This window comes from Crinia signifera, chromosome 4, assembly GCF_055691185.1.
Source record: "Crinia signifera chromosome 4, ASM5569118v1, whole genome shotgun sequence".
In the NCBI taxonomy this organism is placed as follows: Eukaryota; Metazoa; Chordata; class Amphibia; order Anura; family Myobatrachidae; genus Crinia; species Crinia signifera.
The window spans coordinates 75,570,870-75,595,915 of NC_139220.1; the positions used below are offsets into that span (position 1 = coordinate 75,570,870).

The window sequence follows — 25,046 nt, forward strand, 5'->3', positions numbered from 1 at the left end:
ATTGTTTTATAGAAAGAAACAACGACTGTGTTATGTAATGGAATAAAATGTTCACATTGCTTTGATTTACCGCTACGTTATCTAAGCAGCATATGATATGAAAATTCTGCAAAAACACTGCAGTGCCAAAGTCAGAGGATAGGTGTCTAGTATCATGATGGGTCTCTCCTATTGCCCGGCGAAGTGTAGCAGCGATTCCATAAGTGAATGGAAGATGTCTGGGGGGGTTGGCCCATTCCATCTAGATAGCTTCCTACAGCTCCCTGATATTTGAAGTAGAGGGGGGGCTGAAATCCCGCAGTGCATAGGTGAAAACCAACACTGGTCATTGGTGTAATTTGGATCTCTCAGCAACATCCCACAAATGTTTACTTGGGTTCTTGTCAGACGAATGTGGTGGCCACACCATGTGGCAGAACTCAACAGAATGCACCTCAAACTGATTCTGGATAACTTAGGACCGATGACACAGTGCATTATCCCGCTAACACAATGTTTAATATTCCATCATTTGGATACATAAGTCGAGGGTGGGCTGCAAGCAATGTAGCTGTTACTGGTCAATGACATGTTTAGCCGGACCAGCGGACCCAATCCATGCCAGTTGAACACACCCCACAACATAATGGAACCATCACCAGCCTGCTTTGTTGCCTTCTTGACAACTGGAGTCCATGGGTCTACACCACACCTGAACCCTACTATTAGCCAAAAACAAATGGAACCATGACTGATAGAACCATGTCACATGTTACCAACCCTCCAGGGTCAACTTAGCAAACCTGAAGGACTGCAAACCCAAGTGAGGTGCTGTGTATGGTGCTGTAGTGTGAACAGCAGTACTCTGGTAGGTCTTCTGCTCTGTATCCCATTGCAGCTAAAGACTGCTGCAGTGAGCTAATAAATATGTGCCTGGTATATCCTACACTGAATGTGAATTGAGCCAGTGTCGCTCGTCTGTTACCATGGAAACGTCTGGACAGATGCCACTGGTAATATTTTTTAAGCAATCATGGCTGGTCACTGCACTCTCCATGGTGAGTGGTAATGCCTCTCATTAGGTATTCCAGGAACTCACCTGACACTGTAGATCAAGGAATGTTGAATGTCTGCAAAACTTGGAATGTCCCATCCATTGGGCACCCACTATCATGCCCTGTTCGAACTTTGATCATTCACATTGCCTTGCCATGAGCAGACTCACAAGGTGTCAGATTACAACTGTTGTAGGACTGGCCATTCTCCAAACATCACAGTACGGTTGTGCCATCTACCATTACCTTTGCATTTTGCCATCCCATGACTTTGGCACTTCAGTGTATGTGCTACATATTGCTATTATCTCTGATATATAAGTTCTCTATGTCCCATAAACTAATGACTTCAAATATTATTATTGCAATTTATGTATTCAGATTTGGCTCTATATATCTGTCTGTCTGGCAATGGTATAATGCAACAGCATAGTTGTGTAAACCATCCCTTATTCTCATTTCCCTTGACTTTTTACTACAAATAGCTATTAACAACATATGTTCCTGAATGCTGCCAGTTCCCACAGTGAACTGTTAAACAATGGAGAATACATACTCAGTACTTAATTTTTTAAAGTGTCTATTCATGCAATTGGCTCCACAGTAGCAGCCTACTGACTTATCTCAAGGTCAGCACAACTAAATATATCTGTGGGGCCATCTTAAAGTATGGGCTCAATGAGCAGCTCCCTAAGGGCCCTACAATTCTAGATTTCAATTCCAGATTATGCTGTGGGCATCTGCCTCCTGAGCTTCTTGGGAGGCATTAGAGAATGCTGCTTGGTGCTTTGATTGTGAATTACACGCAACCAAAGCAGCCAGGCCGCATTCTCTTACTGCTTCCCAGCCTGCAGCCAGACAGCGAATGGTTGTCAGCATGCTGATTGGGGGATGGAGCTATCCACCAATCAGAGCACCGACAGCTGAAACAAGTGGAGATACAGCACGGGATATTTTTTGGTTTACATTTTTTCCTGTGAATGGGTGCGGAAGAGCCCCAAATACATACAGTAGTTTGCCCAGGGCCTACATTGCTGTTAAGACGGCCCTGGATACTGTAGCTTATACAGTATTTAACATCTACAGTGGCTGAAATACACTATTATGAACATTTTTCAGGTAAACCCAAATACCGTTCCACAAAAATTGTCATTGCAGCATAAATAACATACTCGCAGTGTTTCCAGGCTGTCTTCAGTTTCTACAACTTGGTCAATGTTATTGGTCACTGCTGTAATGACTTTATCAATAACATGGACAACGCCATTGGTTGCATGATGGTCGGCCTTTATTAGTCTTGCACAGTTTACTGTTACAATCTAGAAGAGAAGAAAATTAGATCATTATAGGTCAACACATAATAAGGACTTTGCTGTTTGATATTCACCTAATACTGTATATCCGTTGACTACTAGAGTAGTATGGTGCTAGTCATTATTAACTAACAACTACAGTTTAATGCTAAAAAATGCTAAATTATGCACTTGGGACTCAAAAACCCAAAGGCTCAATATAGCATCAAGGGTACTATAATGGAAACTACTGAGGAGGAAAGGGATCTAGGAGTCACTATTTCAAGTGACTTAAAGGCAGGAAAGCAATGTAGCAAAGCAATAAGGAAGGCTAGTCAGATGCTTGGCTGCATAGGGAGAGGAATCAGTAGCAGAAAAAAAGACATAATAATGCCACTTTATACTGTAGGTCATTGGTACGGCCTCATCTGGAATACTGTGTCTCCAGAATGATATAAATACATTGGAGAGTGTACAGAGAAGGGCAACTAAAATGGTGCATGGCCTACATCACAAAACTTACCTGGATAGACTGAAAGATCTTAATATGTATACTTTAGAGCAGAGAAGGGAAAGGGGGGACATGATAGAAATATTCAAATATATGAAGGGTTTTAACATAGTACAGGAGGGAAATTTTCTTCAAGGAAAAGAAGTAATAAAACACGAGGACATGCTCTGAAACTGGAGGGAGGTAGGTAGGTTCAGGGGAAATGTTAGAAAGAATTACTTCACAGAAAGGGTAGTGGATAAGTGGAATAGCCTCCCATCAGAGGTGGTAGAGGCTAAGATAGTAGAACAATTGAAACATGCTTGGGATAGGCATATGAATATCCTTACAAAGAAATAAGGATTAAAAAGGGCTGAGATTACCTGAAGGATAATTAAGGGGCAGACTAGATGGGCCAAATGGTTCTTATCTTCTATGTTTCTAAGTAGTACACTTCGAGATCCATTAATGAGAAACGTTACACTAAATTCATCTTCTAATTTTTACTTTAATTATTAAACATAATTGATTTGAGTTAGGTGTGTATTGGTATAATAAGCTATTACTTATTGTAGTACTTACTGTATATGGGAACTGGATTATTTGCTGATCATTTTCAGCAGTTCATATTTTTAGTTTGTTGCTGTCACTATTTATTTTTCTTATAATCACACTAAGTTTTGTATTCATCTGAACAGAGGGTACGGGTCATAGGGTCGACCACAGGAAGGTCGGCATCTATTGGGTCGACCACTGAAGGCTGACATGGGCTGATGTCGACACATGAAAAAGTCGAAATGGGCTTAGGTTGACGGGGTCATTAAATCGATACAAGCATTAGGTCGACATGGGTAAGGTCTACAGTCAAACGGTCAACATGGATTTTCAGAATGTCGACACAGTCATGCACTGCCTCCCCTCGCATGGCTTGCTGCAGTCTCCTTGCTTTGGGCACAGTGCCATGCGTAGCGAGGCACACTATTTTATTCTCCCTCCATGCCCTATTGGATGGCAGGGCATGGAATACCGCCTGTCGGCACATGTCGGCTCAGAAAAACTGTGAAAACCCCATGTCAACCTTGTTGAATGTCGACCTTGCCCATGTCAACCTAATTGTCCTGTTGACCTAAGCACATGTCGACCCTTTCAGGTGTCGGCCTAAGCCCATGTCGACCTTCAGTGTAGACCAAATGCTTGTCGATCGTAGTTGTGTCGACCTAACGACTGTATACCTTTATGGAAATATTATATACATATTCACATAATATAAATGTTATGCTCACAATAACAAATAATGGTAAATGTTAAGTACTGTAGGAATACATATGAATGACCAGCGGAAAGTGATAAAGTGCAAAGAGGTAAAGTACCAGCCAATCAGCTCCTACAGTTCTGTCTTTTTACGCTGTTGCCGGTGCTGCAGGACCCATGGCAAGTATTAAAACGCTTGATTGCATAGCAGCAATAGTGTGGCGTACTGTGTCACATGACACAATACACCCACACAGGGCATAACTTGATATTCGTAGGCCTCATAGCAAAAGTATGTAAGGGCCCCCTATTTAGCAACTGATGGTGATAAATATATGGAAAACATATTACTTAGACAGAAAAAATTTGGCCCCTTCAGCTCTGGCCCCATAGCAGCTGTACCCCCTGCACCTATGGTAGTTACGCCCTTGCACCTACACTTTTGCTACACTGCAGGAAACAGAAGAAAATAATACATTTGTACTTTTTCTTCATTATTGCTACTTTTTTCTGTTACTTTCCTCCATTGTGCTTCATTTTTACATCTTAAGGCACATACACACTGGGCGATTTTAAGCTGAAAGCCGCACAAACTTGGTGTTTTGAGCATCTTTCAGCTCAAAGCCAGCCAGTGTGTACGGCCTGGCGATAAGCTCCCACATCATCGTCAGGAAAGCCGTTCATCTGCTGGTATTACCAGCAGATGAGTGGCCTTGTGGACGGCTTTCCATAGTGTTGCACTATGCAAAGATGTCTGCCCCCCACGCGCACTGACTGTGCCAGGCAGGGGGGAAAGCATCTCAGTGTGTATGTACTGAGCAGCCTTCCCCCCAGCAATGAGAGCAATCATCGCTGTCCATACACGCTGGACAAAATCGCCCAGTGTGTATGGAGCCTAAGTTTGCAAAAAGTGAACTGGGGATATACTATAGGATTAGAGTTTTATATATTTTTCTTCTCAGTTTTTTTAATTTCACTACAGGTACTTCGTATTTCATTACATTACACAACTGCATTTATTGTATAAGTACCATATATACTCGAGTATAAGCCTACTTTTTCAGAACATTTTTTATGCTGAAAAAGCCCCCCTCGGCTTATACTCGAGTGAGAGTCCCATTTGAGTCAATAAGTTTTTCCAGTTTTTTGTTGTAAAATTAGATGCCTCGGCTTATATTCGGGTCGACTTATACTCGAGTATATACGGTATCTATCTCATCCCCATCTACAACAGAATTTGAAATATTTTTAATGTTGCAAGTTAACAGAAAATTGCAGTATCAATTCTAAATGTGTTGGGTAAAGCAAAATTTAAGTGCTCAATTAACAAAATCTTAAATCGTTCTGAGAAATCTTATTTCTTTGCAAAATGGGATAAAATTATAATATTGCTAGGCATTAGAAAACTAGTTAAAAGCCTGTCAAAATGACGGCTTCTGCAATGTCATTTCACTTTGAGCTGTGACAATCTTATATAGACATGGAACCCGCACTTCCTATTAGGGTATATAAGTGGGCTGAACGTCCTGATTGGGCATTTCAATGTCAATTCTTTCTTGTCTATGCCACAGTATTGTCCTCAAAGACAAAAGAGAAAATAATTCATGGTGCAGCTTGTGGTACCGTGATTGATAATTAAATGGGGTATAGGGGATAGTTTCAGCATCCGTACCCTTTTTTGGCCCCACTTAGGCCAGGTTCAATCGCGAAGTATGGGGGTCACACAGCAAACTCCTCCAATATTCCTTAGATACTGTATGTGAACATAAAGTATCCCAGAGAAGCAGTTTTTCAGGTTGTTAGATTGACAGTGTCTAGTTCAACAGTTAATAGGTTGACCACTTTTGGCCGATAGACAAAAGGTCAACTTGCCCTTGACGGCATTGACAAAAGGTTGGCACAATCAATAGGTCGGCAATGGTCGACACACGAAAAGTTCGACAAGTGTTTTTCACAATTTTTTAGATTTAGATAACTTGTTCATACTTTACGATCCACGCGTATTACTATTATGAACGGTAAAGTGTGCCGAGCAAAGCGGAGTATTACTAATTGGGGGTCCATGTAGACAGATGTCAATCATGAACAATCATGGTCAACCTAATGCCTGTAGACCTAGTAATGCACACACGAGCAGCAGCAGAGTAGCACAATGGTGTGTTCCCTTTCTTATGTGCCGTGGATGGCATGAGTGTGAAGCTATCAGAAGGCTGGTGAGCTATCATTGGTCCACAAATATAAGTCTTTGTCATTTGTATTTAAACAATACAAGCCATGTGTATGCTGGTAAGTGAGAGGATACTTACTCCATTAGGATAGTGGTGTACATGTATGTCCAGGTTTTGGTACATTGATGGTATAGTAATTCCATGTCTCAGTTCATCTGTGAGAAGGCGTCTGTCAACCATATGATATCGTAATGCATTAAGAAGCTCAATGTTAACATTGCTCACCAAAGCGTCCAATATTTCCTGCAAAACATCATGTCGCAATCAATGTCAAACACATGGTTCTGGTTATTTGCAGCATTTGTGCTGATTTACAACACAATAATCATACTTTTCCCTTCAACATACTGGCTTGGGTACTTACAGCTGGCAGGGCCGCCCATGCCTCGTTACTTGGTGCAAAGATAGTAAAACTGCCCGGACCCTCAATTTCAGGTCTTAAGTTGGCGCTGTCCGAGTACAATTTTGTTGTAGCTGCTCCAACAATCCCCAGTGTTTCATAGATATTGGAGAGAGGAAGTGCTGTAGGTGACATGAAAGTAATGAATTGGAAGGACAGAGTCATCATGCTGTTCTTTACTTATTCCGTTAACTTCGGGTTAATGTTCTATTAATACATTCTTTAGTCCTAATTTGCATTTAGGCAAGTAAATAGAAAAGTTCCTTTTCATCTCACTTGTAACATGAACTAGCAGCTTTGAATCTAAAATCAATATTAGTTTCTGAAGCTGTTGCCACAATACCGCAGTAACGCTGCAGTGCTCCATGCCAAACATATTTTCAATGTATTTGTGAAATACTAGCTTTGATTGGAGGTTTATTCTGAAAGTGCCCAAAATATATCCTTATGTACACATTTCATAAACGTACAGTAAGAAATTGCTTTATCAAAACCGAATTCTGAATACAGCTCTGGGTGAGTCAAATAAACAAAGTAATAGTTATGTTATGTTGCCATTTCTATCCAATGTAAAGGACCCATTCATCATTGTTGCAATGAAGGAGATATCAGTGATATAGGCCTGATTCAGACATGAACGCACAGCTGCCAATTTGCAGGCAGGGCTATTTTCGATAGACTGCGCATGTGTATGGCCCATAGTACGCATGTGCAAGGCCAACCTGCGAGGAAAGCCTGCTACCTGTTTTAAGGGGGTTCCCCATATTTACAAAACTAGCACCAGGCTATTGGACCAATCCTGGTTGAAGAAATACAATGGACAAAAGAAGTTGGGGTCCCCAGTATTTTTTAAACCAGCACCGGTCTCCAACAGTCAGCAGGGTAATTCCACAGCCAAGGGATATTTTTATATAGGTTCCGCAGCCCTGGCAATAACCCCCTCACTGGTGCTACAAATAGAGATTTAGAGCACACTTGCAATAAACAAACATTTTGATGATACAGGTGATGGGTTCAAAAGTCTGGTATGTCAGCATACTGAAATGTCATAATGTATAGCGTGACTGAATAACGAAGACCTCTCGAATTAAGTTTGTGAATGTTGCATAAGTATTAACAATAGAAGAGGTGGGGGAAGGAGACAGGGGAGTCAGGAGAAGCCAGGCCTCAAAGAGAAGGCAAACTGCAAATGAAAGTAGGTAAAACTGATAATTAACAAGTGCTGCTAAAAGCGCCCCTACCCTGCAGCTCTGTATGCTGTGGCACACTCTGCACCACCTGTGGCCACAGTAAAGACGTGTGATACATGATAGATGTTTTTACTCAGATCTCAATAGGGATAGGGCGTGTCAGTAACTTTTGACGTATTATTTATTTATTAACAGTTTCTTATATAGCACATATATGTTCCGCAGCGCTTTACAGAGGCTATTTGAACATTCACATGTACACCATTTTGTATTGTGGGAGGAAACCCATGCAAGTATGGGGAGAATATACAAACTCCGCATAGTTAGAGGAATCGAACCCATGACCTCAGTTCTGTGAGGCAGTAATGCTAACCATTACACCATCTGTACTGCCCCAAATGTCATGGACCCACCAGTCGCTCCTCCAGATACTGTACATCAACCTGAGCAGCTCCAGCCATGACTGGGGTTCACTTTGGACACACGGGTCCCCTATATAAGGTCACTGCCACCAATGCAAGTTCAGGAAAGAATGCTTGCATATGTCCGGGTATACAATACAATATATATAAAAGGGGTGTAGCGTAAACCTCTTTCTTGTTTGCGTAAGTCCTAAGAACATAAACTCAGAACTGGAATTATGAATGATTTATTCCAAGAAAATACTCCAGAGCTTAGTGATAAAAATGGTTACAAAGATGATTACAAAGATTTTTAAAGTACACACAGTAATAATACAACTCAAAAAAATAAAAAAAATGAAAATGACAGAACTGTTTCTTACACACAAGTACTGATTCTGTAGTGAGGGGAGTTCACATGAAGCATCAGGTCACTTACAGCCAGCTTGCTGTTCCCCAAGAAGTATTATCAGAATTTCAATTCAAAGTTGTTTAAAATATTGGATGATCTTTCTGCCAATATAGGAGCCAATGCAGATTGGAGGGTACCCATATTTGAAGAGTGTATCTTACACTTTCACACTGCATTTTATCTGGAACTGAGCATACGCACATCAGGGAATGCAGAGTTATGTGCATTTGAGATGCATCTCCACTTGGACTGTAGTCATGTACTATAACTGGACTATAATGGGCATTCTCATGGAGACAATGGACCAGATTCAGACCTGATCGCTTGGCTGCAAATATTTGGAGCCCAGTGATCAGGTAAACGCTGCCACGCCAGATTCTCCCCCAACCCCTGTGAACAGTTGAGAATGCATTCGCAGCTGTGCACACAGGGGGAAATCCATCCACAATTACCCCTGTTCACAGCCACTAGTCTAGTCTTACTCAGTGCTGCGAAGGCTGTGGGGAGATGAGGGCCATTGCTGATGTTAGTGGCCCTATTTTGGCCGTGTGCTGCCTGCATTTCCGGGCCTTTCCAAAAACGCAGGCATGCCGCCCACAAACAGCCACCGGCTGTCAATCTCCTTGTGAACGCTCAGCGATGGCAACATTCGCAGGAGGGGGTGTGTGTGTGTGTGTGTGGGGGGGGGGGGGGGGCGTTCACACGAGCACTATGTGCTGTGTGCATGAAGGGTCATTTAATAATAGCTCAGACTTTGAATTTGCAGCCCAGCATATGGGTGGGAATAGATAGCCTGTTGATAGAATTGCAGGCTATGCAGAAGTTGGGCCATGCTAAGATCTTTTGCACCAAGTATAGGGCTGATAATGTACATTGTTGATGATGATGACATGCAGACAGGGTTGGAGTAACAATGGGGAATCTCCAGGCCTCCACAAAAAATAGGCCCACCACCATGACAGCATGATGATCACCAGCAACCAGCTGCCCACATGGTCAGCCATAAATCAAAATGATTAAATTGTAATTTTATTTTCTACACAAAATGATGTACATTAATATATATTTAGAAAGACATTTATCTTTTTTTGTATCCTTTATTTATACGTGAGCACAAGGGATCTGCAGCACCTACTGTAATTACTGAGTACATAAATGAATGTCCAAAACAGTTCCTTAAAGTTGAATACAGTAGATGACAAGATCAGGGGATACTTACATACATTTACATAGCTGCATCAGTGGAGGGCACTGAAATAAATATCAGCGTGCCAGATAACCACAGAGGTGCAAATATATTAAATACGCATTAGTTCTATACACAAGGCAGGAACAGGTATGGCTAACTTGTTTTTTATTATAAACCAGTCATATAAATAGATTTCTTTGCACACAGAACATGATGGGGAAAATGTAGGTGCATACACACTGTACAATTTTTTGGACCAATTTTGTTGAAAGACATTGATGACCAATTCCCTTTGAACCCAGTGTCCTGGACGAAAGATGTAGATGAAAGACGAAAGATCTAGCTACATTTTATAGGCTGGCTTTTTTTTAAAGATATCTAAATTGAGCGGCATGCACAGTTGACAAACAACCTTGATGAACAACTGGTGGGTATTTGCATCATCATTCATCGTTCGTTGCATACTGAAAGATATTTTGACCAATATCGTTCAGAAGGGCCAAAATGAACGAAATTGGTCAAAAAGATAGGTCAAAAACATTGTACAATGTGTATTCACCTTCAGACGGGAGTTCTATTTCAGATAGGATGTTGCTATTGGCAAAAAATCAGATACTATCTATTACCTTCTAGAAGGTGCTAAATAAATAAGAATTAGATCCTGATTGGTTTCAAATAGCAACATCACATGTGAAATATAACTTCCATCTTTGTAAATTTCCGCAAATGAGCACTAAATGGAGAGCTTATGGCCAACTACAATAGGCAAAGTGGGTAGCAAATTGTGAGGGTATTTACCTGCAGGACACCCTTTCTCTCCTAAGATCCTTTCATATCCAGGGCAGCATTCATAGCTGATTACACTAAAAGAAAAATATAGAGACATATGTTGAAATAGGATTAAATATGATATACAATAAAAACACAAAAACAGTGAACAGAGAAAAATAACAAAAACAGTATCTATAATGGGACACATATGGATGAACGGCGGTGGGGAAGGTGGTGATCAGAATAACGATGCCGGTGCCCCAAAGTTGGGAATCCCAACAGCAGTCAGGTAAGTATACGCAGCTTCTTACTGCCTTCCCCAAACCCTCTCCTTGCTGCCAGTTTCAGTTACTGAAAAAGACAACTGTAGCAATTGTTTTTTTTTTCTTTTTTATTAAACAGCTCTATATGATCTGATCATATGCGAATCTAGAAATATGGTAATGGGTGGTCCCAGATCCAAATACTGCAGGAAGGTGGACCTTTGAGCGGCGAAGCTGCGCGGCGAAATGGGGGTGTGGTCTCATGGAAAGGAGGTGTGTCATCACAAAAAGGGGGCGTCATATTACACATTAGACCACACACCGTAATGCTCATTACGCCACACGCGATAATACCAATTACACCACATGTTGTAATGCCTATTACACACTATACCAAAAACCTTAATGCCCATTTCACTCTATACCAAACATCATAATGCACAATACACGCTATTCAAAACCCGTAATGCCCATTACCAGGGCTATTTTTGTGCAGGCTCTAGCAGGAACTGTGGCCCTTATTCTAGTTCACTCTTTCTGACAAAATATTTCTTAGATGGACAAAACCATGAGCACTGCAGGTGAGGCAGGTGTTACTTGTGCAGAGATAATTAGATTTGGGTGGGGTTTTACACCTGCCTCACCTGCAGTGCTCATGGTTTTGTCCATCTAAGAAATATTTTGTCAGAAAGAGTGAACTAGAATAAGGGCCACAGTTCCTGCTAGAGCCTGCACAAAAATAGCCCTGCCCATTACCCATTATACCAAACTCTATACCAAACATTAATGCCCATTACACACTATACCAAACACAGTAATGCCCATTACACACTATACCAAACACAGTAATGCCCATTATATATAACACATGCCGTACTGCCTATTAAATATTATGCCACATAAATGCCACTTACCTACATGCTCGTTGCTATGGGTTTCATGCTCGATGCCTGGGGTTTCATGCTTTGACTGGGGTCTCTGTGACAGGCAGCCAGTGACACCTATGCTGTGTCAGTGTCACAACAGGCCGAGTAGGAGGGCCCTGCTAGGACAGGGCAGCAGGGGCCAGGGGGGCAATTTAGGGCTTCTCAGAGACAGCCACACAGTGGTAGCCACAGGACTCAAGAGGATGGTCCCACAAGCACAGGGCTGGAGCCTGGCTGGGCTTTGCTAGGTCAGCGTGAGCCCTTGGTAGCAGCAGGGGCCAGGGAGGCAAGGGCTCCACACAACCTACCAGTGCCACACTGTGATGACAGCTGAGCCACAGGGTATGCTGGGCCCCACACACAGCACTGAACTGTCTAATTTTTTTGGTAACAAATTACACTGGCACTTACAGTACATATATTGATTATGTGGAGGCACCGGGCAGCGGAGGCACTGGGACTTGTCTGGATGGGTGGCGTTTAATAGTCAGAACATTGGGCAGTCACACAGACCAGCAGCCCGCAGCCCAATCACCGGATTCTCCCCCGGCGCCGCTGCCAGCCTGTGCTTTTACGCACAGGCTGATTTATGGCTCCAGGGTGTGCATGCGCACAACGAAATGTGAGCGCCGCCGCCGGAGGAGAATTTAGTGATGTGTAATTGCCCGATCTGTGTAACTGCCCGATGTTCTGACTATTAAACCCATAAGTCCGGACCACTGCTGGCCGCTCTGCTGCAGGCGGGGTGGGGGGCTTTGGCGGGCAGACACTGGTGCGGTGCTGCTCTTGAGGGGCAGAGGAGGAGTCAGGGCAGCGGCTCCACTGCCTGTTCTGCCGCTGCCCTGGAAAGGGGACACAAGCGTCACACCTTCAATGCTCATGCTGCTCGCAGGGCAGCCAATCAGGAGCGGCATTAGTAGTATTGGTGGCCACTCCTGATTGGCTACCGCGGTCCAGCGGGGGCATTGAAGATAATAGCCATAGGCTGCTGCTGCTTTGTTTTGCTTACTGCTCCGACAGTGAGTATACAGCCGGGCAGCGCACAGATCTTGCTGCCCGGTTGTCATTTCTTTAAATAGTGGCTGGCGGTCTAATGGGTGGTCCGGTGCACCCCCGGACCACCCCCTAGATTCGCCTATGGATCTGATATACTACAGTCCCAAAACTAAAGAGGTCAATAGAAGTCCATATGCAACCAGCAAATCAAAAGCGGCTAGATATTGATGCTGATAGTCATCATTAAAACATTACACCAGTAACAGATGCTTTCTAAGAGAGGTATCTGGGAATGTATTCACATCTGTACTCAGCTTGCAATTGTCTGTCTCATTTTGCTGCACAAGATGTAGAGATGCAAGTCTACATTACACACCACAACTCTAGGTACTAATGCATGTGCAGTACAGAATGCGTGACCTCACACTATAAAACTGATGTGTGCCCAAAGCTCATATTGCACGTCTCCTTATTTATGTAACAAAATGATATTGGGAGATGAATAGTATATGGAATAGAGAACTACTTTATATTTCCATTGCATATTACTAAATAGCCTGCTTTGTGCATAAATACTTCATTGTTTAGAAGAGATCTTGCTGCTCAAGATGTGTTTACAGTTAACTTAAAGTTCTCTGTTGTGGGGTATAAGACAAATGAATGGAGCCAGCAGATGCCAACTAACTCTGTTTGATTTAATGCAAGCACCCTAAATCTTTTGAGGAAAACAGTAATTCCTTAGTCACACACATAAATAGTTGCAGATGACAGCTCTTGGGGAATTTAGTGCTGTTTATAACCAAAAGAATTCCAACATGAAACAGAAGGTTCAGTATTCTTTCTGTGGATTATCTAACCTTTGGCCCAAGAAGCTAATACAGTAGGTATCTCCTGCTGAGATGAAGATGCTAAAAAACATTTTACTTTTGATTGCTTCATTGTGAGCATGAATGAGCCTGCTTCTTGCAGTATGAGTGCTCATCAAATACTGTAGGAACATTGCAGCATTTGATAAAAGTTGATGAGTGCTTAGTTATATGCTTTAGCAAATAACTCTTGCACAATTGTGGCTATGTATGTATAGTTAAATAGCCAGATATGGAAGACTAGTCTTAGTACAGGTTGAGTATCCCTTATCCGAAATGCTCGGGACCACGAACATTTCGGATATGGGATGTTTACGGTTTTCAGATATATATTTTTTTAACATACTTACCTGGTCCCTCGATGGTCCCACGGCATCCCCCGGCGTACTCTGTGTCCACGGCAGCCTTCAGGATTTTCTTTAGCGGTCCCAGGAGTCAGGGCCGTCTTTTTGTATAGGCTTAATGGGCACTTGCCCAGGGGCCCCAGGTGTATAAGGGCCCTATTCTGATAGCTGAGGTTCCCCTTTTTCCAGGGATACCAGAATATTGAAAATCGGCCCTGGGGAACTGGAGATATCCAACTTCAAAGCAGCAGTCCACATCCGACCTGTTAATTGCACTTCCCAGTCATATTTCTCAGGTTCTCTCTGACTTTTCTGTTTTTCTGAGAGTATATTCTATATTCTGGGACTCTTCTCTTTCTGCTGACACTAGCGGCTTAACTCTATCATGCCCAGAACCAGAGATAACAGCCTTCCAGCAGCCGGTCCCCACTCCAGCTCCAAACATCTGGTGTACAGTTTTATATTTTTGTCAATGATTGCTCTGGCTCCTGATCTGTGATCCCCAAGTTCCCAGCACTTCCTGAAAGGTGGGACTCTAGGTTTTTATACTATTGAAGGCTAAGAAATCTATTTCCAGATAATAGCGATATCTGCAGTCAAAAAATCTGCCCTTCCACCGGAAAACGACGAATATTAAGCCCACTCCATTATCCAACCCTCCCCTGCATATAAAACACCCCCTACCTCCCTGAGAGTTATTTACAAGGGACCCTTCATTCAGCTCAGTGCCCACTTCCACACGTTAGTGTTCTCCCTCCCACCACCTGTGCAGTAAAGGAGTAATTAGCAGAAGTTACTGCTCCAGGTCCTACATGTTGAGTGGAAGATAGAGCACCCCCTGCCACCCGTGCGACATCAAAGCTGCTGCTGCTGATAGCACCCCCCACCCCTAGGAGGGGAGAATGAGTAAGGGCCCCAGTGCATTGTTTTGCCCAGGGGCCCACACTGCTGTTAAGATGGCCCTGCCAGGAGTGCATTGCGCCAGTTTGCAGGCGTGCCGGTGACACCCACACAATGCAATACTGGGACAGCTGAAGACATAAAGAAGCTCCTGAAGCTGCTGTGGACATCGGACATCAGGGCTGGGGGACGAAAAATTAAATCCAAAATATTCTAAAAACCACGTTTTTTGCAATATTTCGGATAAGATACCTCCGGATACGGGAGACTCGACCTGTACTTAGAATTCCTTCCTTAAATCAATATTTCTAATTTAATTCCAAAATGTTGTATTGTCGACTGTTCCCATATTGGCAGTTAATTCATGTTTTTAGGACATGGACCACCATCCCACCTATGGGCAGGGCCGGATTAACAATGGGGCAGATGAAGCTGCAGCTCCTGGCCTCCCATGAAAATAGCCCATCATCATGACAACATGATGATCACCAGCTGGTCACATGGTTGTTCATAAATTGTAAGCATTAAAATTGCATTTCTATTTTACACATTTATGCAATGTATGTACTTTTAAATGGTTAGGGAGACATTGGGGCATATAGTGTATGGGTTCTACATGCCTGCATGTCATTGGACTCCTCTCCTCCACTTCTCACAATAGGCCCTTGAAAATTTTCAGCTCCAGGCCCATTAGGCCCTTAATCTGGCCCTGCCTACAGGCTGCAATGTTCTACAGCAGAAGGAGAAGTTGGGAGGACCCCCCTCTCCTGCTGCTTCTAAGCAGAGAAGCAGTGATTAGATGCTGTGCACATGAGCATGGCGTGCATTGCTTGGAGAGAGGGACTGGGGGCATGGCTCACGTCATAGCATTACCTGTGAGGCCACGCCCTCTGTCATGATGTTACACCTCCTTTTTAAGTATCAATTTACTTATTAACTATTATTTTAATAGTTATCACAGGGTACCCGAAGCTAACCTCTGATGGAAGGTAGACTTGAGTGGCATTTTCCTGCAAAGATAACTTCCAGTAACTTCCAGGTGAGTGAGGAGTTTACAGGAGGTTTGATACATCTTCCCAAATGTCACCAATATTTGTGGGATAATTGTAAAAATAATGTGTGTTCAAGTGAAATCTGCAAAACACTTTCCTTTTTATGACTTTATATTTTCTATGTATTTCGATAAGTGGTTAAAAAAATGTGGTAAAACTGCAACTGCAATGTATTTTGGTCATCAGGGTTTAGGGCAAATTAGATCTACATCATGACCACTATTAAAGAAGATAGAAATTCATGGTGACCCAGCAGTCATGTCCACATTCAGTATAATTACCCTATATCAGATGCATTCCAACTGTCCAACCATGGACCCATACAGCAGCATTGTTAAATTATACTGTAACTTCAACAGTGAATCATTATAGTCCACCAAACATCAGGAATGTAGGGAACATACAACAGCAGAATAAAGAGAATATTTAAAAGAAAAAAATTATAACTAACATGATGAGAAACAAGCTGCAATTAACGACGCCCTACACATGGACCCACTCTATTTATAGGGTAAATATAACAATGATTATGAGCCAATGAGGCCCCACTACAGATCACATAATACCCCTCTACATATGAATCACACATGCCTAACAGTGCTGGGGTCAGAGGCAAAACTACCATTGGTGCAGCTGGTGCAGTGCACCAGGGCCCCTGAGGACTAAGGAGCGCACTTCTGCCCCGTCACCCTCTTCCTGTCACCCACTGTTTTTCCCTGTCAAACTCTGCCTCCCCCTGTCACCCACTGCTGTGCTGCATATATATATATATATATATATATATATATATATATATATATATATATATACACATACATATTTGCACCACCCAGAAGTTCCTCCACTGGCTGGGGTTATAAATTCCAATACCATCCAAGCTTATGCAGGTACCGAATGCAGTATTTTGCTTAATCATACTTGGGGTGACATTCTATGCTATGCGGTAAAATCCGCATGTTTTTTATCGCACCAAATCGCACTTTTGAAAATCGCAAGATTGGCCCGTTTTTCGCATATTTAATGAGATGCGAAAAACGGGCCAAGTAGTGCGAATAGGTGCGATTTGGTGCAAATTCTTTAGTCCTGAAAATGTGTGATTTTCAGGTCTGAAAATTGCACGTTTGCAGGAAATCGCAATTTAAAATAAAAAAAAAACAGCGCGGGGTCCCCCGCCAGAGCATAACCAGCCCCGGGCTCATTGAGCCGGTGCTGGTGACATAAAATCAGGGTCCCCGACAAATAGGGGTCCCCTTGATTTAATGAAACCAGCACCAGGCTCAAGGTCCGGCGCTGGTTCCCGAACTACAGGCGACAAAATGACTAGGGGTCCCCTGTATTTTAAGAACCAGCACCAGACCCAACCAGCCAGCAGGGTAATGCCACAGCCGGGGGACACTTATTATATAAGGTCCCGCGGCCAAAGCATTATCCCCCTGGCTGGTCAGCATGGGCAGGGGTCCTGGGGAAGTGGGGACCCCCCCAATGAAGGGGTCCCCCCCTCCAGGACTTACCAGCCCATGCTGAAAGTCGGGGGCTGTCCCCGATGCCCCTGGGCGGTGGGCATCGGGCTGATGCAAAGTGTAAAAAAAAGATTAAAAACTATTGTTTTCTACTGTAGAACTATGAGTCCCAGCAAGCCTACCCCGCATGCTGGGACTTGGAGAACCACAAGTCCCAGCATGCGGGGCATTAAAGGGCCCGCTGGCACTTGTAGTTCTACAGTACAAAAAATAGTTAAATAAAACACACTGACACCCTGAAAAATAAAAGTTTAATACATACATAACACACACACTGATACTTACCTACCTTGATCCCGCAGGTCGGTTCCTGGATCCTGGATCCGGGGCTCCAGGACAGAAGAGTCCGGTTCCGGGGCCTTGGTCCTGGTTCCGGGGCTGGTCCGGGGTCCTGGGCTCCAGGGCTGATGTCTCCAGGCTCCAGGATCCGAAGTAGTCCAAAAGGGGTTCCTAAGGAAGGAAATCCTACTCACCTGGTCCCCGGCGATGACCTAGGCATCCTCTCCGGCAGACGCGCTGCTCCCGGCTGGTACCCGTTGATGGACTGGACAGGCGCAGAGATGTTTCATCTTCCGCGCCTTTCCTCCGAATGATTAGCGGCCAATGATTAGCCAATCACGAGCCGAGAAAGTCGTGTACTATCTCAGATATTGAATTTGAATGCCAAGCAATCATTTTCTTGCACATATATAGTGCCAGTTACATAGCATGTCCTCAGTAATGCTGTTACAAATGTCCCCAGTGAGTTTTTAGCAAAAAATATTTTTTTTCCACTTTCTGGAATGTATGGTTTTTGGAATAATTCGGATAACGGATATTTGGATAAGGGATACTTAACCTGTAGTGGAGTTGATGACCATGGTTGCCACCTCTAGGAAGCTATTTACTGTCTGTTAATGCTCATTGTTTCTCTGGGATATAGAATTATTTTATTTGAGTTTTTAAACAAAGATTTTCTTATGTACAGAAGAGTGGCAAATTCATTTAAGGGTGTATCTGGTCGCCCAGCCTAATCTGCACGATAGTCAACGCACTTGTGGCGGTCAGATCTCGCACAAATGTGTTCTCTACCCCATGGGGTAATGAGCATGTTTGATCAATCCGTGCATTAAGCCGGCATGGTGAAGGGTGCGAGATAGGCTACCTTTGCTGCTTTTTAAATGCTGTCGCGACTGCAATTCACCGGCAATTGAACTGCAACCTTAATATTATATATATGTGTTCATTATCTACTGTATAATATAAATGATTAGAAACAAGGCACTAAGTGGGACATAGTTGTATGTAACATACAGTATGAATGGCATAAACAAATTTTTATTATCATTATTTATATAGCGCATACATATTCCATAGCGCTTTACAGAGAATTTTTGTCCATTTACATCAGACCCTGGCAAGTCGAGCTTACATTATATAGCCCACATATTATTTTTTTTTTTTTTTGTCAGAAGGTAATCAGTACAGTATCTTTGGAATATGCTTTCCTACCATGCTATTGTATCTGTCTGGTGGGCATATTAAAGTAGTGCAGCCTGGAACACAGCCACCATTGTAGCTTCTCTAATTATGTAAATTGCACCTTTTGTGGCACAATTTCTGCAAACACTACCTCTGGCCATCAATGTGTTTTTCCATTTATACTTAATAAATAAATAAATGCAATACATGCTTTCAGAAGCAAAGTATCCTTCTGCACTTACATTCTAAAGAAATAATAATATAGTTAGCAGTTATCACATTATGGGACAGATATACTGTAGTAAGCTTCAGAGAGAAATAAGTATCAACCAATCAGCTCCTATTATTTTTTAAACACAGCCTGTAACATCCCAGGAGCTTATTGGTTGTTACTTAGGGGGAAATTTACTAAAGGAAATGTGTAAAAAATAGGTGTATTTGTACCCAGAAATACACTTATTTTTGACATTTTCTATCCCAAAAATTTGGCAATTCGTATTGATAGCACATCAATACGAATTGCTGTATTTTCGGGATAGAAAATGTCAAAAATAAGTGTATTTCTGGGTACAAATACACCTGTTTTTACACCTATTTTTTACACATTTCCTTTAGTAAACTTCCCCCTCCAGCGCAGGGTTGCCTACTTTTAAAGTCTCCTCTCCGGGAGAAGCCCAGAGAGGAGACTGTCAGCAGCACTTTGGGGTGAGGGGGGGGGGGGGGGGGCTGATGTAGACATCATCAAGCCCCGTCCCCAGTACTGCAGATCCTGCTGCTTGCGGGTCTTCAATAAAGGGGTGGGGCTAAGTGATACAATTTGCATCTTTAGCCCCCCTCCCCCCCCAAAAAAAACCACGAGTCGTGGGAAATTAACGCAGCTGTGGGGTAGATGGGGGGGGGGGGGGGGTGACGGTATCCAGGAGGGTGGCCCACCTTTCAAGGGGGCCAGGAGGGGGACACGATTTTTCAGAGCCTCCCGGCCATTCTGGGAGGGTAGGCAACCCTGCTCCACGGCTAAGTACATCTCCAGTTCAGAGATATATGTTGCAAAACAAACTTTAACATAAGATGAGCTGAGTTAGTTCTTTAAATGAATATCATACATTTTAAATATTAAAGTAATATTGACCCATATACAGTATTGGTCATTATTGTACATCAGACTTACAAGAGGCTCGGCATATATCATTGATAGTCACTATGTTGACAAGAATGTTAGCAACTGTATACCGACACAATTCAACAGCTACTTAAAGCATTTGAACCTTGTGGGTGATACTGTAGCTTATAAGCATCTCCTATATATTTGGCTACATCTGTCACTCAAAGTGGGTGTCTGTGTCTATAACGCTCTGTTCCTGGACTTTCCTCTTAATGTGTGATTGCCTTCATCTGTGCTGAACACCTTTCTGAGAAATTAACCTGTTTAAAACAGGTGATGGCAATCATTCATTAAGGGGAAGTCTAGAAACAGAGCATTGTGTCCCTCCTGGAGAGGGTCATGTTGGGAGGTATGTGACAGAGAACCAGCCCAGTGAGCCCACAGACAGTGCCAGACACCCACTGCCTTCCCATGTTGCCCAGCACTGCTACTCCACAGCCACCAGGTGAGCGCCCCCCTCCCGCGATTTGCGGCAAAACCTCCCCCCCGCGCGCCCCCCCTCCCGCGATTCGCGGCAAAAACACCCGCTCCCCCGCGACCCCCCCACCGCGATTAGCAGCAAAAACACCCCCGCGACCCCCCCCTCCCGCGATTCGCTGCAAAAAAAAAAAACCACGACCCCTCCCGCAATTCGCGGCATAACCACACCCCCGCGACCCCCCCCTCCCGCGAATCGCGGCAAACCCTCCCCCGTGACCCCCCCCCCCGATTCGCAGAAAAAACACCCCCCGCGACCTCCCACCTCCCTCCCGCGATTCGCGGCAAAAAGAACCCCCCCGCGACCCCCCCTTGCACGATTGGCGGCACCCCCCCTGCGACCCCCCTCCTGCGATTCGCGGCACCCCCGCCCCCCCCCCCCCCCCGCAATTCGCAGCAGCCCCAGGATTAAATGGCACATGCAAAACACTGACATGGCTATGGTCGACAATGAAAAAGGTTGACATGAGTTTTTGATTTATTTTTAATTTTTTTTAATTTTTTCATATTCATTGTCATGTGTCGACATGGACACCAATGAAGTGGCACACTTATGTCAACATTTACATGTGTTGACCTTTCTGTGTTGATTTTTTCTTGTGGCGATTCGCGTCACACCCCCCGCAACCCCCCCTCCCGCGATTCGCGGCACCCCCGTGACCCCCCACCTCCCGCAATTCGCGGCAACCCCCCACCGGAACCCCTGTGAACCCCGCCCTCCCGCGATTCGCGGCACCCACCCCCGCGACCCCCCTCCCGCAATTCGCGGCACCCCCCCGTGATTCGCGGCAGCTCCAGAATTAAATTGCACATGGAAAACACTAACATGGCTATGGTCGACAATGAAAAAGGTTGACATGAGTTTTTGAATTTTTTTTGTAATTTTTTGAATATTTTCATATTCATTCTCATGTGTCGACATGGACACCAATGAAGTGCCACACTTATGTCAACATTTACATGTGTTGACCTTTCTGTGTTGATTTTTTTCTTGTGGCGATTCGCGTCACACCCCCCGCAACCCCCCCTCCGGCGATTCGCGGCACCCCCCCGCGACCCCCCCCCCTCCCGCAATTCGCGGCAACCCCCCACGGAACCCCCATGAACCCCGCTCTCCCGCGATTCGCAGCACCCACACCCCGCAACCCCCCCCCCTCCCGCAAATCACGGCACCCCCCGCGATTCGCGGCAGCCCCAGGATTAAATGGCACATGCAAAACACTGGCACGGCTATGGTCGACAATGAAAAAGGTTGACATGAGTTTTTGAAGATTTATTTCATTTTTTGAATGTTTTCATATTCATTGTCATGTGTCAACATGGACACCAATGAAGTGGCACACTTATGTCAACATTTACATGTGTTGACCTTTTTGTGTTGATTTTTTCTTGTGGCGATTCGCGTCACACCCCCCCGCAACCCCCCCTCCCGCGATTCGCGTTACCCCCCGTGACCCCCCACCTCCCGCAATTCGCGGCAACCCCCCACCGGTACCCCTGTGAACCCCGCCCTCCCGCGATTCGCGGCACCCAAACCCGCGACCCCCCCTCCCGCAATTCGCGGCACCCCCCCGTGATTCGCGGCAGCTCCAGAATTAAATTGCACATGGAAAACACTGACATGGCTATGGTCGACAATGAAAAAGGTTGACATGAGTTTTTGAAGGTTTTTTTTCGAATATTTTCATATTTATTCTCATGTGTCGACATGGACACCAATGAAGTGCCACACTTATGTCAACATTTACATGTGTTGACCTTTCTGTGTTGATTTTTTCTTGTGGCGATTTGTGTCACACCCCCCCCACAACCCCCACTCCCGCGATTCACGGCACACACACACCCCCCCGCGATTCTCGGCACCCCACCCCGTGACCCCCCCTCCCGTGATTCACGGCACACCACCCCGCGACCCCCCCTACCATGATTCGCCGCAACCCCCGCCCCCGTAACCCCCCTCCCGCGATTTGCGGCAACCCACCCCGCGACCCTCCTCCCGCGATTCTCTACAATCCCTCCCCTCCCGCGATTCGCAGCATCCACCCCCCCACAACCCCCCCTCCTGCAATTCGCGGCACCCCCCGCGACCCCCCCTCCTGCAATTCGCGGCACCCTCCGCGACCCCCCCTCCCGCGATTCGCGGACACCTAAGTTGCAATACAGGGCATCTTTCATACAATTCTAACCATATTTCTCATATACAAACGTTCACAAATTAAGGGGGCGCAGCCCCTTACGACGGTGTGAAGAGCGCCCGTAGGGCGCGATGAATCACCTAGTGTTTAAAATAATTACACTAAAATAATGAAAATGCTAAAGGTAGAATTATAGTTGTGTAGGGAAACTGGCACTGGCATTGTCATGTTGACATGGTCACTGGCATCCCTAGTGACTTCAACATGATAGCCCTGTAGTCTTACCATACTGTATGTATGTCTAATTTATAATTGACTTGAGAATGTTATCAGTAAAATCTAAAGTCACATTAGGCTATATGTACACAGTATATTGTAATGAACAGTACTTTGTGAGTGTGGGTAAACAATTTAAAAGTCTATATACTGTATATATAATGAAAAATAAACAAATGAAAATGTCAAAAAGTAATGAATGACAGCACACTAGGGGATATAGTAAAAGATATCACCTAGAAGGACTGTATATCGCCTAGTGCTGTGGTTCTCAAACTGTGGGTCCTGACCTCAAAGTGGGTCCCGACCTTCTCAGCATGGGTTTGCGACTCCATGTTGCTGACAATCAGGCTGATGTCTTTTCTAATCTCAGTCAGTGATTAAAGGAGTCTAAAAATTTGTTGACTTGTCTGTTATTTTAGACTCCTCCATAATTTTTTGCCTACACAATGCTGCCATATATGTGTTGACTGCTGACTACACATGTGATGTGATGACCTTCTGCAGTAACTTGCTGGGGTCCAGAAATTATTATATTGTTTGATGGGGCTCCAGAGCAAAATAGTTTAAGGAGCGTAACCTGATATACTATTCCTATGAGATTATTCAATTCAAATCAGCTTTATGCCTCAATATACAAGGGAACAATCAAGAGCAGCTAAATAGTGTTGAAGATCATCATCCTCATCATTAACTATCATAATACCATCTCCCAAAGATAAACTCCTCCTAAGACGTGTATCAGGGGAAATGCCCATACTATCATTTTGCTTTCCCTCCTGTATATTCCTATAAAGATAATAGGTACTTATGTATTATCTGGGCCCCTATTTTTCTTATGAGACCGCGTCCCCTCGCCATGCTTCGGGCACGGTGGCTCGCTGCGCTCGCCACACTATATAAAATCAACTTCATGCGTAGTTGGATAGTAGGGGTATGAAAAAAGGGGTGCATTTAACATGGGAGCCCAGATAATACATAAGTACCAGATAATATTTGCTTAATGATGAAATTCATCTTTTTTTATTTATTCATGTGGATTTGGAGAAGGAGGGGCACAAAGTAACTCTTAACCATAAGCAGAATAATTCAGCTAAGTTATATAATAGGGTACATACTGTATAGTATGGAACAGAGGGTACATATATTAAGGAACAGCTCTATCTGCGGATATACTGCAATGTCCAGCTTTTACCTCTAGAATTGAGCACCAGATGTTGCACAGATGGGAGTTCAGAGTCTTTGCACTGTTTAACTAGGGGCAAAGGTTGTCTAGTATATGTGCGTACAGCATAGCTGTGTGTTTCTGTAGGGATGTAATAATATATGCATAGGATTTCATTCATAAGTCTCGATATTCAGTGACTTTGCCAGAATTACTCATTGCAGTATATATTGTGTGGGGCATAATATTTATACTGGTGGCCATGTGTGTCTTACTGTCAGCACATGCCTAATTGAGAGCCAGGGAAGGAGGAAGTGTGAGGAGCAGCGGGAAGGAGGGAGTGTGAGGAGCAACGGGAAGGAGGGAATATGAGATGCAGTGGGAGGAGGGCGTGTGAGGTGTAGAAGGAAGAAGGAAGTGTGAGGAGCAACTGGAAGGAGGGAGTGTGTGGAGCAGCGAGAAGGAGGCAGTTTGAGGTGCAGTGGGTAGGAGAGAATGTGAGGTACAGAGGAAAGGAGGGAGTGTAAGGTGTAGAGGGAAGGAGGAAGTGTGAGGTGCAGGGGGATGGAGGGAGTGTGAGGTGCCGAGGGAAGGAGGGAGTTTGAGGTGCAGTGGGTGGGAGAGAATGTGAGGTACAGAGGAAAGAAGGGAGTGTAAGGTGTATAGGGTAGGAAGAAGTGTGAGGTGAAGAGGGCAGGAGGTAGTGTGAGTTGTAGAGGTGATAGATGGAAAAATAGAGAGAGAGAGGTGAAGGGGTGAGAGAAGGAAGGAGCAAGTGAAAAGTGCAGAGTTAAAGCGGGATCTAGGCTAGGAGATGACTAAGGGGTAAGTATGCGAAGGAGAGA

At 44.2% G+C, this 25,046-nt stretch overlaps 1 protein-coding gene across 1 annotated transcript in view; it reads right to left on the bottom strand.

Annotated features, from left to right (window-relative positions):
- Positions 1 to 25,046, bottom strand: part of TGFBI (transforming growth factor beta induced) — a 63,801-nt gene that overhangs the window by 26,156 nt on the left and 12,599 nt on the right. Inside the window, exons 3-6 of the mRNA XM_083181863.1 lie at positions 10,686 to 10,750; positions 6,660 to 6,817; positions 6,374 to 6,538; positions 2,207 to 2,353 (exon numbers count right to left, since the gene is read on the bottom strand). Coding sequence (XP_083037989.1) covers positions 2,207 to 2,353; positions 6,374 to 6,538; positions 6,660 to 6,817; positions 10,686 to 10,750 — 535 coding nt within the window. The remainder of the gene's footprint in view (positions 1 to 2,206; positions 2,354 to 6,373; positions 6,539 to 6,659; positions 6,818 to 10,685; positions 10,751 to 25,046) is intronic.